At 37.5% G+C, this 13,733-nt stretch overlaps 1 protein-coding gene across 6 annotated transcripts in view; it reads right to left on the minus strand.

Annotated features, from left to right (window-relative positions):
- The window catches only part of NCOA2 (nuclear receptor coactivator 2), a 189,412-nt gene that overhangs the window by 50,802 nt on the left and 124,877 nt on the right, over positions 1 to 13,733 (minus strand). For all 6 annotated transcript variants that reach the window (XM_074552288.1, XM_074552309.1, XM_074552281.1 and 3 more), the window contains one exon: positions 1,128 to 1,231. In XM_074552288.1, the coding sequence (XP_074408389.1) occupies positions 1,128 to 1,231 (104 nt within the window). The remainder of the gene's footprint in view (positions 1 to 1,127; positions 1,232 to 13,733) is intronic.

Below are 13,733 nucleotides of genomic sequence, written 5' to 3' on the forward strand. Positions count from 1 at the left end.
CTTACAATTAAATTATCAGAAAATTAAAGATAAATTTTAACATAGCAGTGTAAGAGATGAATGCATAACCTTGTTCGATAGCAAAAACAACAACATTCAATTCAGTGAGTATGTACAATAAATATTAAATAAAATAAATTAATTTCTTATCCCCACTTTTCAAAGAACAATGCCTCCAACCTGTCTAATCTTATGTTTTGCAGTGTGAATTTGGAGCCTTTATTTCATGCACAGTATAGAAAACTATGTCTTCTTTTGACCAATTATGAAAAATAAAGCAGATACTTAAAACTGTTATACAGGCATTCAGAAATGACAGAATAATTATGCTTCTGCCAAAGCTGGTTCCCTTAGCTTGATTCAGAGTTTGTGTTTTATGTTACCTAAAGTTACATTTATTCTTCCTTACAAATGAAGTCCACAGTCAGAATGGGATGGGAATAAACAGTTTGCAAGTGAGTTTAAGCAGATAAAGCAGTAGTGCACACGACATAAGGATCCCTGATAACATACCTACCCAACATTACTGCTAACACACATTTGGAAGCTAGGCTTGAATCATACAGCCTTTTGGGGTATCAAAATAACTGCTAAAATGAGACAGAAATCTTAACTGAAAAAACTGAAATACACATCCTGAAAATCTCTCCTAGATTACTTTCATATTCTAGGGGGAAGAGTCCTGCTTCAAGTGCTGAAATGATAAAATATTAAAGCAGTATAGCAATGACATGCAATTTCAGAGGAATATTATTCACTTGTATACTACAGTACACATAAGTCAATGTTTAAGTGCAACAGGTCCTCCACAGCTGTTGTGGTTCAGAAAAAATAAAACATGCACAAGCAGACACCCAACACTTGCTGTCAGCTGAAGCCCCTCAAGCTGTCCATGTTACAAAGAAGCAGAACTCTCTGGGTCTCTCCCTACCTCAAGTTGAGAGTTTCATCACTGAATGCAAGAGAAATAAATATGCTGTCTACTCTTTAATGGCGTAATCCCAATAGCCAGGATGGTTTGTCTCTCTTGACCATTCCTTCACAGCAACCTCTGACTACACCTTTTCATTTCATTCATCTCAGTAGGAGCAGAACTGCCCTAAATACATGGATTTTGTGCTCTTTACCTCAAGCATCATTGGTCCAAGTGCATCCTTGTCGATGACACTCTGACCTGTAGATGATACATCTGCTTTTTGCACTTCATCTTCATTAGCTGCTGCTGCTTTTTCTGCAAGAGAGAATACCATGTGTTAAGCGACAGAAGACTGATCTCACTGGTACACCAAAAGGCCACAGAGCATTGAGAAGAGCTGTGAAATGCTTACAGTGCAACAGTTCTGAAAATGAGATTAGACAGTCTCCCATAATGATTCAACGGAAGCAGAGCTAGCCTATTTGCTTCTCCGTTTTCAGGTCTTGTGACACAAATGAAATAATTTCTCATGTTTCTCTGCTAGAAATTTCACCAAACTACAGAGCCTAACACCGGGCAAAGACAAGGGCTCTTTATGAAGGTGCAGTGGGCAAAACCTAGGCTCAAGGTGTAGTCAAAGACTGATCTAAAAGAGCAGGCAAAGCTTACAGCTGCAGAGCATTTCCATGACTGCTATATTTAGAAGGAAAAACATAAGTCCACAATCTACGGTTTCAGTACCGAGAAAGAGCGGCCTCAGTTCTGCTCCCATGTCTCCACCCACGTTCTTACTATCACGTCATTTTCATACCGCCTTATTTACCAATATATTATTAGAACTACATACAATTTCAAGTGCTGCATTTGAAAATTGCAGGCAAGAAAATAATGATTTCAGTTCCTGGAACATAATGCCATACGTTAAAATGTGTATACAACATCACAGGTTATACCCAACTCCAAATGTAAGAGATATTCACAGAAATTTCAAACCTAGTGGGCTTAAAATTTCTATCAAGTAATGAACTGTATTAGTTTTTCTATTTCAATAATGCTATTTTTGTTTAAGGATGAATTAATAAAACTAATAAAACCAGTATGTAAAATACATATTCTAATGCATATTGTACATTGTAAATTAATGAAACCAGTTACTTTTTGTTGTTAGTTCTATACTCAAAACAAAATTTGAGTTCTACACTCAAAATTATTTTACTATATTTCAAGCAGCAGTTATGTAAAAGCTAGTACCATCCTGCAATCTAGAATATTAAAAATAATATAAATTTCTTATTTTTTAATATAATGCAATAAATTATTTTACTAAACATGAAAGCACACTGAAATTTTAACAAGAATTTATGTCTTCAACAATAAACTAGAAGAACATTCATTGTAGGAATTACTGAAAGTACCACGTGCAGATGGAACAAAGGGCCTTTGGAAAACCACCGAGAGTGAAAATTAAAACATCAGTCATGCAAATTAAAATGTATCCAAGTGTACAGTATTTTCCACTATCTGTAGATCTGCAATAATGCAGGTGAAGTTCTTCTGAATTTCCCTGGCATAGGTTTTAAGGTCAGTGTGTGAATATGTGCTGCTCAGACATAGAATAAAGGAGCAGCTTTTGTGAAGCCCTGGGTGTTCTGTCAGCAATCACCTGCTGGCAATAAGGCTTTGGTCACTTGGGCTGTCTTATCCTAGATTTCTATGGTTTCTTGCTTTCATGAAAAGACTCACAAAAATTTTAGCTGTCTTCTTAGGTGTTATACACTATGTAACACCATTGTGAATAATGATTTAACAAATTGCTCTGAAGATGGAGTTGCAGCTAACCATCTAATTTTAAATCAGTCTGATTAGCATAATCTCATAGAAATAAATTCACTAGAAAGAACTATTAACATTTCCTCTGCCACTTGAACTCACGAGGACATAGAATTAGTATCTCTGGTTTAGACTAGGGGTGGGATTTTATTTTTTTCCTTACCTCACTTGTTTTGGCAAAAAGCAGAAATTAGGTGTAACAGAAAAACAATTGAACAATCCTTCCCATGCTACAATACAGCAGAGTTGGCACCATATGATGATACGAAACTGAAAACATGTTCTAAAAATTCTAAAAGAACTCTAAAAATAGAGTTGAGCTTTTAATAAAGCCAGTGATGATATCTGTTTCCCATCTGTTCCTGCTAGCATAAAGTGATCTCTTATTTTCATGCTGCAAAATATTAGAATGGACAGGGATACCAGCTTCTTGCTCTCATTTGACCACTGTTTCAGCCATTGATACCATCTTGATTATGGGAGAACATGGAATTATTCTCTATGAGCCAGAAATGGAGGGGCTGCAGATATGATCCAACAATGGTGTGAAAGCACATTCATTACAGTTTCCTTATGCCACCAGTTTACAGACTACTTTTACTGATTATTTTTACATAATACGAAATATTTGCTGCTGATTTTTTTCACTCTTACAACCATGGAGTTTTTATACATTGATAAAAACTATGGTTTTCTTTCATGCACAATGATAAGGTTTTATACAAAGGAAAAAGAGGACATTTTAAATTATTATAATAGTAATCAATACAGAAGCTGCAATACCTGGTCAGATCAAGATTCTCTCAAACCTCACATCCAGTTTCTGAGAGCCACTGCTTTCCTCTCTACTTCCCTCTTTTCTCCATTTTGATTGTTTGATCCCTAACTGCTTCTGTTTCATCACCAGCTGTCCTTCACAACCATCTGACTTCTTCATTTTCTTTTACACTCTTTTCCTCAGAGAACCCAACATCTCTGTGGAATCAATAAACTCAGTGCTTTCTCAAGGAAAAAGCGTAATGAATGGAGAAAATATGAAAACTCTGTTTCTACTCGAATATTACCCACCCTCTCTTCCCAGAGAGGGTGACAATGTACCACTCATGAACTACTAATACTCAATGCTCACTACTCATGAACTTTGGCTAGGCACTCTGAAAAGCAGTATAAATCACAAGTGCTCCAAAATGATTGACTTCCTAATTGGATCTGTAACTTAATTGGGTAAGAATTCAAGTAGCTGGAGAGCTTAGAAGAGGCTACACATCCAGGCCGTAAGCCACACTTAAATTTAAGTGGCATTGTATAGGAAACCTAGGCCTCAGACAGCCTCTGAGTAGGACCAGCTGTAATTCACGTCACTGCTAGAAGCTGCAGCTACTAATAACATTCAACTATGCAATAAATGATCCATTTTGGACTGAATTACAAAGCCCCTCGAGTAGACTTTATCAGCACTTCCAAGACAAGTAAGTGCGAATCCTGTCAGCAGTGTCGTCCTGACAGTCAGTCATGGCGAATGTCTTGAAATGCAAATCTCTCCCTCAGCAATACAGCCCATGGGGCTAATTGACAACAAAAATTTGTTACAGAAAGGCTGGAAAAAACCAATGATTGATACATGAATTTCTAATGCTGACAAAATAATGCATTATCACAAGTCAGTATTCTTCGTTTTCCTTAACAGTTGCAGCTTCCAGTGTTAAGTAATGGTGCAAAAATGTAAAGTTCACTTTCCCTTTTTTACTTCTATCTTTTTTGAGTTCATGGGAGCCCAACAAAGAAATCAAAAGCTCAGAGAGCTTATAATTGCTATCCTACATTAATGATCTTTGAATGTCAAGGCTTAGGAAAACAGCTGTAAAGGCCCAACCTTGCAAAGCGCTCAGAACCCTGTTCTCTCAGCCCCAGGAGAACCCCTGGTGTTACCCTCTGACTAAGCACAGCCACTGGATTTTGCCACTGCAGCCACATGGAGAGTGGGAGTTGCTTCCCTGACCTCACAGCTCCCAGTGATGCCTCCTGCTAGAACAGCCCCTGTTAAATGTCAGCCAAGTGCTACCAGGTATCCTACAGGCACAGCGGCCAAAGGCAGTGGAGCAAGAGTGTGGGCAGAGGTTGTATTTACAGGGCTGTATTTACAGCCTTCTGCAGCCAGAGGAAGTGAGCAGCATGGAAGGGACTTCCCATGGCTTCATCTCCATACAGGGAATTCTGCACTGGAGAGGCAGCATGGAATTAGAAACTGGTCCCATCCTAATGAATATAGCTACCAGGGATCAAGCATATTTTATCTGAATTACAGTAGTATAAACTTGAAGCACATTAAATAATTATTAGCTCTGCTCAATTAAGAGTTTAGCCTAGAGAGAGAAAAAAATTTAAATAAAATGCAAGTACCCCTGAGAGAGATACTACAAAGAATATATACATCCAATTATGTAGTATTTTAGTGATGTGTGTAATTTAGACTTTAAACTGTGGAGATGTTTACAATTGCATAAGCAGTATTATACTAAAATACATATTAATATTTTCAATTGGGCATCTTCCTAGTGATCATAAACTGTATTTACTTTTCTACATTTAACCTACAGAATAAAGAAGGAAAAAAAAGCCCTCAAAAATATTTTCTGACAAATTTATGAGTGGGAAGCCTCAAGCTTTATTTAAAGCTCATTCCAGATTCTGAAAGCAAACCTTTGTGAAATCACATTAGTTTAACAGAAATTCATAAGTCAGAGAAACAGAAGCCAAAAGCAATAGTTGGAAGTCTCCTGCTACATTTTAACTTAGCAAGCCCTCTTGGTTTTCCATCCTCCCAACTCAAACTATGTCAGTTCTCTCTGCATTTCTGACAGCAGACTCTGAAGTGTTAATGACAGGCATCACCTTCTCTTGGTTGTGTTTCAAACTCTACTTTCCTACAGGTGGGCAGGCAGGACCAGCTGAACCACTCAAAAAGCTCTCTTTGTCTGTATTCAAGCTCTGCTCCAACTTCCTTAAGGAAACCTGCTACAGAAGTATTTCCCCCTTCGTGCTCTCTGCAAAACCAAGATGCATTTTTAAACTAAAAGAGCAAAACTTAGCCTCTGCAGGAATTTCAAAAAAGATGAAGCATAATTTGAAAGAGAAAATTTGCATCAACACAGATGTAGTTTATTTTTCACTGGAGCAACATTTAAAGATCTTCACAGAACAAGAAGAGCAAAAAAGAGATGCTGGTGAAATGCTGGGCAGACAAAAACTCATGCTCCAAAAACCACCAAAAAAAAAAGGTTAAGCAAAAAAAAAAAAACAAAACAAAAAAAACCCCAAATACCCTGTAACAGGTAAATTCAAGTTCACTATCCAATAGTGTTTAAAACAGGGTTTCCAGATGCCCTATATGTAATTCCTGCTCTTTGTAATTTTCTGGAATTGCTATTGAAACGCCACACTTATCTCAAATCACATACCTTTTCTGTACAATAGATAAAAAATATAAACAAAGAGATTTTAATAAGTGGCACTAGAAAACTCAACTCCACCCTTTTCAAAAAAAATTAAAAATCATACAAATCAAGATCCTTATAACAGTAACAGGAACATCAGTTGAAAGTGAATGTAAACACTATACAAAGCTGAAACATGCAATTTAATTTTACACTGGAACTATCTAGAAAACAACTCATCTTTTCCATTTTTGGCAAGTATTAGCCAACAACTCTTGCCTTGCCTAATTCATATATCTAAGTTTGCCCTGCATGATCCTTCTGAATTGCTGTGCAAAAGTAACATCCAAACAATCAAAAATGCAGAAGTATCTAACTGCCCAAAGGTAAGGGTAGATACAGTACTAAAAACTAAGGCTATATTTTAGCTGACCTTACAGTTCTGAGCATTAGATTAAATAACATTTCAAATATTAGATGCAATAACATCTGTGTATGACTATTGCTATGTAATTGTATTGACTCTGGTAATGGACAGGAGGTTTTTAACATGAATAGGGCTGTACAGATAGTGCCTTCAAATGTACCAACTTGAATAAAAGAAAAAAGAGAAAAAACCCAAAAAATTGTATTTGGTAATGTGAGTAGTTTTGGATCACTACACATGATGAAGTAAAGCAGTGAAGAACGTGCAAGTTATTTTGATGCTTGGTTAACCACAGGGAAAGCAACTCTGCCTTGTAGCTGTGTAATTCAAAGCACTGCGATCCATGGCTCACTTGAAACTTGATATCCCCATGCACGTCCTCACCCAGTTCCCATTGCCTCAACACAAGTTGTTTTTATTCCCTGAAAGCAAGCAATTTTTCAAAACAGCAGTGCCTAAGAAACAGCAACTATTTCAGCAATCAATTTTAACACCAGCTTATCCCATCCTTGTGAGTAAAGTTAGCTACTATTTTAGGGAAGTGATTATATAGTGAGGTTGCTCTTTCATCACACAGCACACATCTGTCCAGAGCAAAGCAGCTCTTAGACTCTTGAATACATATTTTCCCCCAGAAACTATAGATCAAGTCTTACAGGAAAAACTATGCAACATCTCAGGAAGGTTTCAGGAGGTAAAACAAGGGAGAGTTATGCATCTGCACCGAACTAAAATTAGAAAAGCTGCCATATGGCTCTGTGAAGCCAGCAGCACGTTCTTATTCATTAGGAAGCATTCTGCTAACATAAAAACACAAGGCCTTCCTGTGCTCTCCAAATGTGTTTATCTTTTCAACATTAATGCATGATATATCATCAGGCTGCTGAAATCTCCTGCAGTGCATATTAAAAAAGCACAGCTGCACTTTTTCTCAGCGCGTTTATTCACTGGGAGCACAGCTTTGCCCACCTCCCTGACACAGCCCTCTTGTCAGCCTGGCTCCCCTCTGCTTGGGAAGGGCTGCACTCCCACTGCACGCTCGCCTGCCCAGCTCATCTGCCCGTGTTCTGTTCTGCTCATCACATCCACATGGTTTCGCTTCATATTTACTGCTGCTGGTGGAAGCACACTTAAATGGTAAATAACCCTAGGGTTTGAGCTAAAAGCCCTTGGAAAGCTGTAAGTGAAATTACTCGCTCAGGAGTAGCAGCACTTACAACGTTGTGGTTTCTTTTCCCAGCGCAAGCTGCTCTCCTGTCCCACACATACCTGCCCCACCTTCCCATGCTAAAAGAGCATCACTAAGGCACTAACTCTATGGAAAGCTTCATATTCTCACAAACCCATCAAATATAGGCAATCATTCGTGCAGCTTTACAGGCTTTGAGTGAAGTCCCGCTCTTAGAAAATTCAGTAACAGTAGCCAGCATATAAAATTTTCATGGACACTGAAAAGAAAACAAGCAGTGAAAACCCATGATGGAATTTGGAAGAGCAACAAATGTAAGTAATAACACCTAAAATTAATACTAGTTTTGTCTCTTAATAATTTTGACATTTTGCCATCATTCTTTTTTTGTACAGGTCAGCATTTTTGTCACTCAATACACCTCCTGTAAGAAGGACTGCCTGCAAAATAATTGCCCCCAGCTCAGTTAAACTGGAACAAGGACAAAAATAATGAAATTCAACTTACCAAGGATAATATTTAACTGCTGGAGGGACAGAAGCATATTATCTCTATATGTATTTTTTTGCAAAATACTTTAAAAAGCATTTTACTACCTTCTCCTTGGTTTCTTCCTCCCTCTCATTTTGCTGTCTTTGCTTTCATCAATATCTATGACCTCTTTTCCTTCTCATTACAACAAAAGTCAGTAGTCTGCTTCTTGGAAGTGAGGAAGTGGCAGCAGTGGAAGTGCCCACTCCTTCTGCCCTGGCCCCAGGATCCAGTTGTCTCCAAGCCCCATGAGCTAGGGTATTGCAGTGCTGCATTTCTGGCACATGGCACCACTCAGAGCACCAAGGCAGAATCCCATCCATAAATACACTTCAATAACATATACGAAGATTGCTAACTCTTGGATAGAACAGTGACAGCTGAAAGTGATGTTGTTATTTATATGTAAATATGTATTATTTACAGAACTTCGTACCTACTATCTGCAGATCTATCCACTTAATGCAGTGAGCAAGAGATTATTCTTACCTGGTATCACCTCAGAAGGTTCCTAGTCTCTGGTAAGTTAAGGGCTGGGGACTGCAGTAAAACCCAGATTTACAACCCTTTCTCTGCTGTTGCTCAAGTGAAGACTAAAGTGAAATGTCCTATCTGGGACCCCAAATCCTCAATGGCTTGATCCATCCCCAGCATACAATAAAAATATGAAACAATGCAGCAATTAAAATAAATTCTTTGGTGGTATTATTTCTAGTATTTTTATTTATGAGTAAAGACACAGGAGGACAATTGCTGTATTACCCTTTATGTGAAATCCTTTCTTAAGACTGAAAGGAACCCTGAATCCAGAAACTGTTCCTCACCCCATGTCTCATTTAAGCTTGTGGTGATGTGTCAAACTACCACATTGTGAGTGGGAAGTTATTTTTCATCTCCAGAACATGGAATTAAGCCTCCATCATGACTATCACCTGTTGAATCCCTGGACATGCTGCAACATTAACCTTTTCCACAAAGTTTTCAAAAAGATGGAAAGAAATATAACTGGATATAGTTTTACTCCTGCAAAATTTTTAGGCCTGTCTTATTATTAAAATATTTTAGTATGTTCAACAGATGCTTTTATATGAAATGAAAGGTTGTGCTTAACTTACAAACAGAAAAATTAAAGGTACATGTATTCCTGTGTTTTAAAGAGATCATCTTTTCCCCCAGAAGACCACCAACACTGTCTTTATAGTGTATACAGACTGATTAGGGAAATATCTAAATAAATTAATCATCAAAGGTGCCCTGCCCAGGAAATGTCCTTATCAAAAGGCCAAAATCCAGGATGATGCTGGGAATTTCTAATTTTCAATGGTTTTAAAATGCATTTTTAAATACAGGGGTTTGGGGTTCTCTTTTTGCATTTACATTTCCTAAGAATGTCTAGTAACCAGTATAATCACAGATATCTGATTGGTTACAGTGTCATTTACAGTATTTAATAAATGCCTAAAATACAGTACTCAAACAATAAAGGAGTACATGTGTTAGATTAAGCACATTGGCTGTCAGTGCCTTACCCCAAAATACCCTGAATTTAATCAGTCACTTATTATTCTGTGCTAGAATCAGATAAGCAGATTCAAATATATGTATCTGTAGCTGTATACACAAACACATCCAGGAAACGGTTTTGCATCTGTTGCTATTTACATGATTTCAAAACACTCACGTAAACTACTCAGCTGTGCATGATAACAAATGCTGCACAGCCATCAGCACTGACTTAAAATCTGTTACATTAATATGGCTGCATTTCAAAAGAAAGAGCCAAGCTAACTGACCTCTGCACCGAAATATTAGATACAAATATTTGGCATCACTTAGTTTAACAAAGTAATTATTTTCTTTGGTATGTGCTGAATTAGGACAGAAAAATTTACTGTATTTCTTGGCATTTGCAATTTTATAAGTGTTAGATATTTACCAAATGAATAACCCCATCTTATTTTGATAATTCATCTCTCAAAACAGTATTGATATGAATGTCTAAATGGTGGGAGTCCAGTGTTCTTTAACATTTTGGCTGAGCTGATGTTTTCAAAGACAAGAAACATGGCAGAATCTGATAATTTTATTCCAAACAGGGCTCCACCATGGTCTCAGAAAGAATATATTGATTTTACAAATGTTAACAGCTCTCTAATTGGTTCTCTAACATGTTAAAACACTGGCCAGATTTTAAAAATAAAGATACAAGGGTTAACACTCTTTAGACTAGAATCTGCAGATGCAGTTGCCAAGCTAATTAAACTTTTGGGTTTCCAAAACTTAGGCCAAAATAACATACTAGAGAGGAGTATTAATCTAGCCAGACTCTATTTCTTGAAGCCTAACTCTTCTGTACTCAACCAGCTGTTAAAAGGAAACAGATGACTTGCTTTCTTCGAGTGCCACATCGCCATGATTACAAAATATCTGTCTTATTTTAGGATGCTGATAATAAATCTTTGTGACACACCAGATCATCCACAAAAACAGGCAAAGATCATCTTGCTTTTATAAATTGCCACTGACAACTGCATAAGTTTTCAAGAGACCTAATGTGGCCCACAAAAAAGAAATATAATGGATCATGGGCTCTCTATGAAAGAAGTTTCCATAATAAAACGTAGGCCAAAATGGAGCACAGATAATTGAAGACAGCTAAGAAAGAACAGAAACAGCTTTAATTTAATGTGTCCATGTTAACATGGATTACAGGGCTCCTACTGTTTCTAATAGTCCAGATTATGGTAGATAAATCTTTTGCAAAAAACCTCTAAATCATTAAGGACAAGCAAAGTTTTCTTCTATAACAGCGCAGCGTTCAGAAATAGAAGCTTGGGCCCCTCTCCTTACTTGTCTAACCCACCACCATAGGCCTCAGCCAAAATTTCAAGGCAATTTAGAAACAGAAACTTTCTGAAATTACTGCAAGGAAAGCAGATGGAAAACCAAAACCTTCCTAGAAGAAACTGTTTATTTCTGCATGTTAGTTATTTAAAGGGATTTTTTAATCCAAATCCTTCACAAAACTGCGTTTTAAGATAAATTTCATATATTTCAACAGTGGCTACATTACTTCAGGTACATTATTTCAGGGTGGCTGTGGGAAGAAAGGTAAGACTATTAACCTGCATTGCTTAAAATATTCTCTAAAATGAAGAGATCTTTTTTCATTACCCTAGAAAATCTTGGCTTATCTTGTTGATATGATTTACATCCAGACAAAGTCACTTTTAACCTCAACTGTATTAATTTATTCTGTCACATATTAATTAGCAGACATTTTAAAATGCCTGCTAATAGCACTGATAGATACAAATGGGCTCCCTTCAACAGACTGAACCACACTTAAAACTTAATTAATTAGGCGCTCCCGTTTCTGTTTCTCTAACTCAGATTCATGAAGCAGGGATCTGCAGCACCCAGTCTGAAATATGTCAGTATAATCCATAAACAGGAAAATGATTAAATACTAATGGTATTGTTTTCTCTCTTTTCTCAGTGAGCTTTATCAGTTCTCTTCTGAGAAGAAATTTGGAGCTGTTTTAACAGTTCCCCAAGAGTTCCCCAGGAACAACCAGGAGCTCAGCAGAGGATGCTCCATGCTGCACCGGCAGGTGCTGCCCAGCCAGCTCTGCAGTCTGGCTGCTCTTCCCAGCCCCAAACTCCTGACATGGCACAGGCTGGGAGTGAGGGGCCCTTGATGGGAAATCATCACCCTGAAAATGCTGAACATATGTAGCTTTAACCAGGAACTGCTGAAGATTATGGTCTGCCTCCAGCCATGTCCCTCCCTGGCACGAAGGCCGGTAATGCAGGTCTGCAGCCAAGCCTGAGCATTACATCAGCAGTGATAATCCAGAACATTTTCCTCCAGTCTCCAATGTACTTATCTGCCTGCAAAAAGGAATATGGGTGCCTGCTCGTTTTACATTTTACCCATTAGAACACCAACAGGTGAGACCTTTGGCATAACAGCTGTTATTTCCACAGTATTATGTGCTCACCTCAGCCTAAACACTGAAGAATACTGGGGCCAAAGTCCTTATTAAATAAACCAACCAACTAACCCAACAAAAATCCCCATAAAAACAATAGAAGAAACCATACTCCTTTCTTTGGAAAGCATTTAAGCTGTTGAGATAAAGGATATATGCTCCTTGTCTGACTTCCAAAGAAAGAACAAGTGGCAATGCCCATGACCATCACATAGCTCAGGGAAAGGAAGAGTATTCTTCCACCATAATTCACAATGACTCTGAGAAAGCCAATATCCTCCCTCAATTATATTTAATAAAGGTTTTACAGACTGGCTCCTCTGCCTGTATCACTGATATAAAAAAGTAGTGGGAAAAAAGCTTACTGGGCATATTTACATTTTAGATTGCGAACTGCAAACACATAATTATATTTTGAACATTAACTACAATGGCCTGACAATCTGTACTACAATGTTCACTTAAAATCATCTGTCTCTTGTAGATAGACAGATGGTGGCTCAACTTTCAAGCTCAATAGTAATCACAATAATCCTTGATTTTCATCAGTGTAACACTCAGCAATTCATTAGTAACTTTTGTCACATTCCCTGAACTATTTGATGATTTCTTACCACAGCAACCAAGAGTAAAAACATTATCAGAGGGATGATAGTGAATGGAATAAAACTGTCACAGGTGTGGTGTTGCTGGTCATAAAATGGTGACCACATAAAATGTGGCTAAAGCCACACCAAAGGCAAAAGACAGCAGGACTGGAGAAGGCATGAAAAAACCCGAAAAACACAGGACAATTACCAAAGAGAAAAGTGCAAATAAAAATAAAACCCTTCGAAAAATGGGGGGATATTTGAAAATATAAAGAAAATCCATCCAATACAAAACTCCAATTTTGACAATTAATGACAGGGAGCATTGCATTCAGAGGAGTCAATGGGAATATGAAGAAACAACTAAAGACAGAAAAAAGCCCCAAACATTAAATCTTTCCTTCAACCCAAGACAGTGAAAGGCTTTATACAAAAGAACCAAGACAGGAAGAATTTTATGTGATTGGCACAAAATATCTTGCTGTTTTTTCCACCAAACATCAAAATAAACAAACCAAGAAAAATCTAAATGAGGGTCCCTCTGAGTTTTCCAATCTATATTTGGAAATTACAACCTTGATATTTTTTCCTCTTTTTTTTTTTTTAATTTCCAAGTAGATTAAATGCTATATTTAAACACACTTCCTCTTCAGTGTTGAATATAAGCCCACACCTAATTTGTCTCTGGAAGTCATCTCCCTCAGTAGAATCATGGGAATTGCAGGTTGTTCCAAGTCTTTCTAGGAAATTGTGCCTCAGGAAAAAAATGCACTGGTATAAGGCCAGTGCTCTTCAGGATGACATATCTTAAGATGACAAGG

Source organism: Zonotrichia albicollis, chromosome 1 (genome assembly GCF_047830755.1).
Source record: "Zonotrichia albicollis isolate bZonAlb1 chromosome 1, bZonAlb1.hap1, whole genome shotgun sequence".
NCBI classification, from domain to species: Eukaryota; Metazoa; Chordata; class Aves; order Passeriformes; family Passerellidae; genus Zonotrichia; species Zonotrichia albicollis.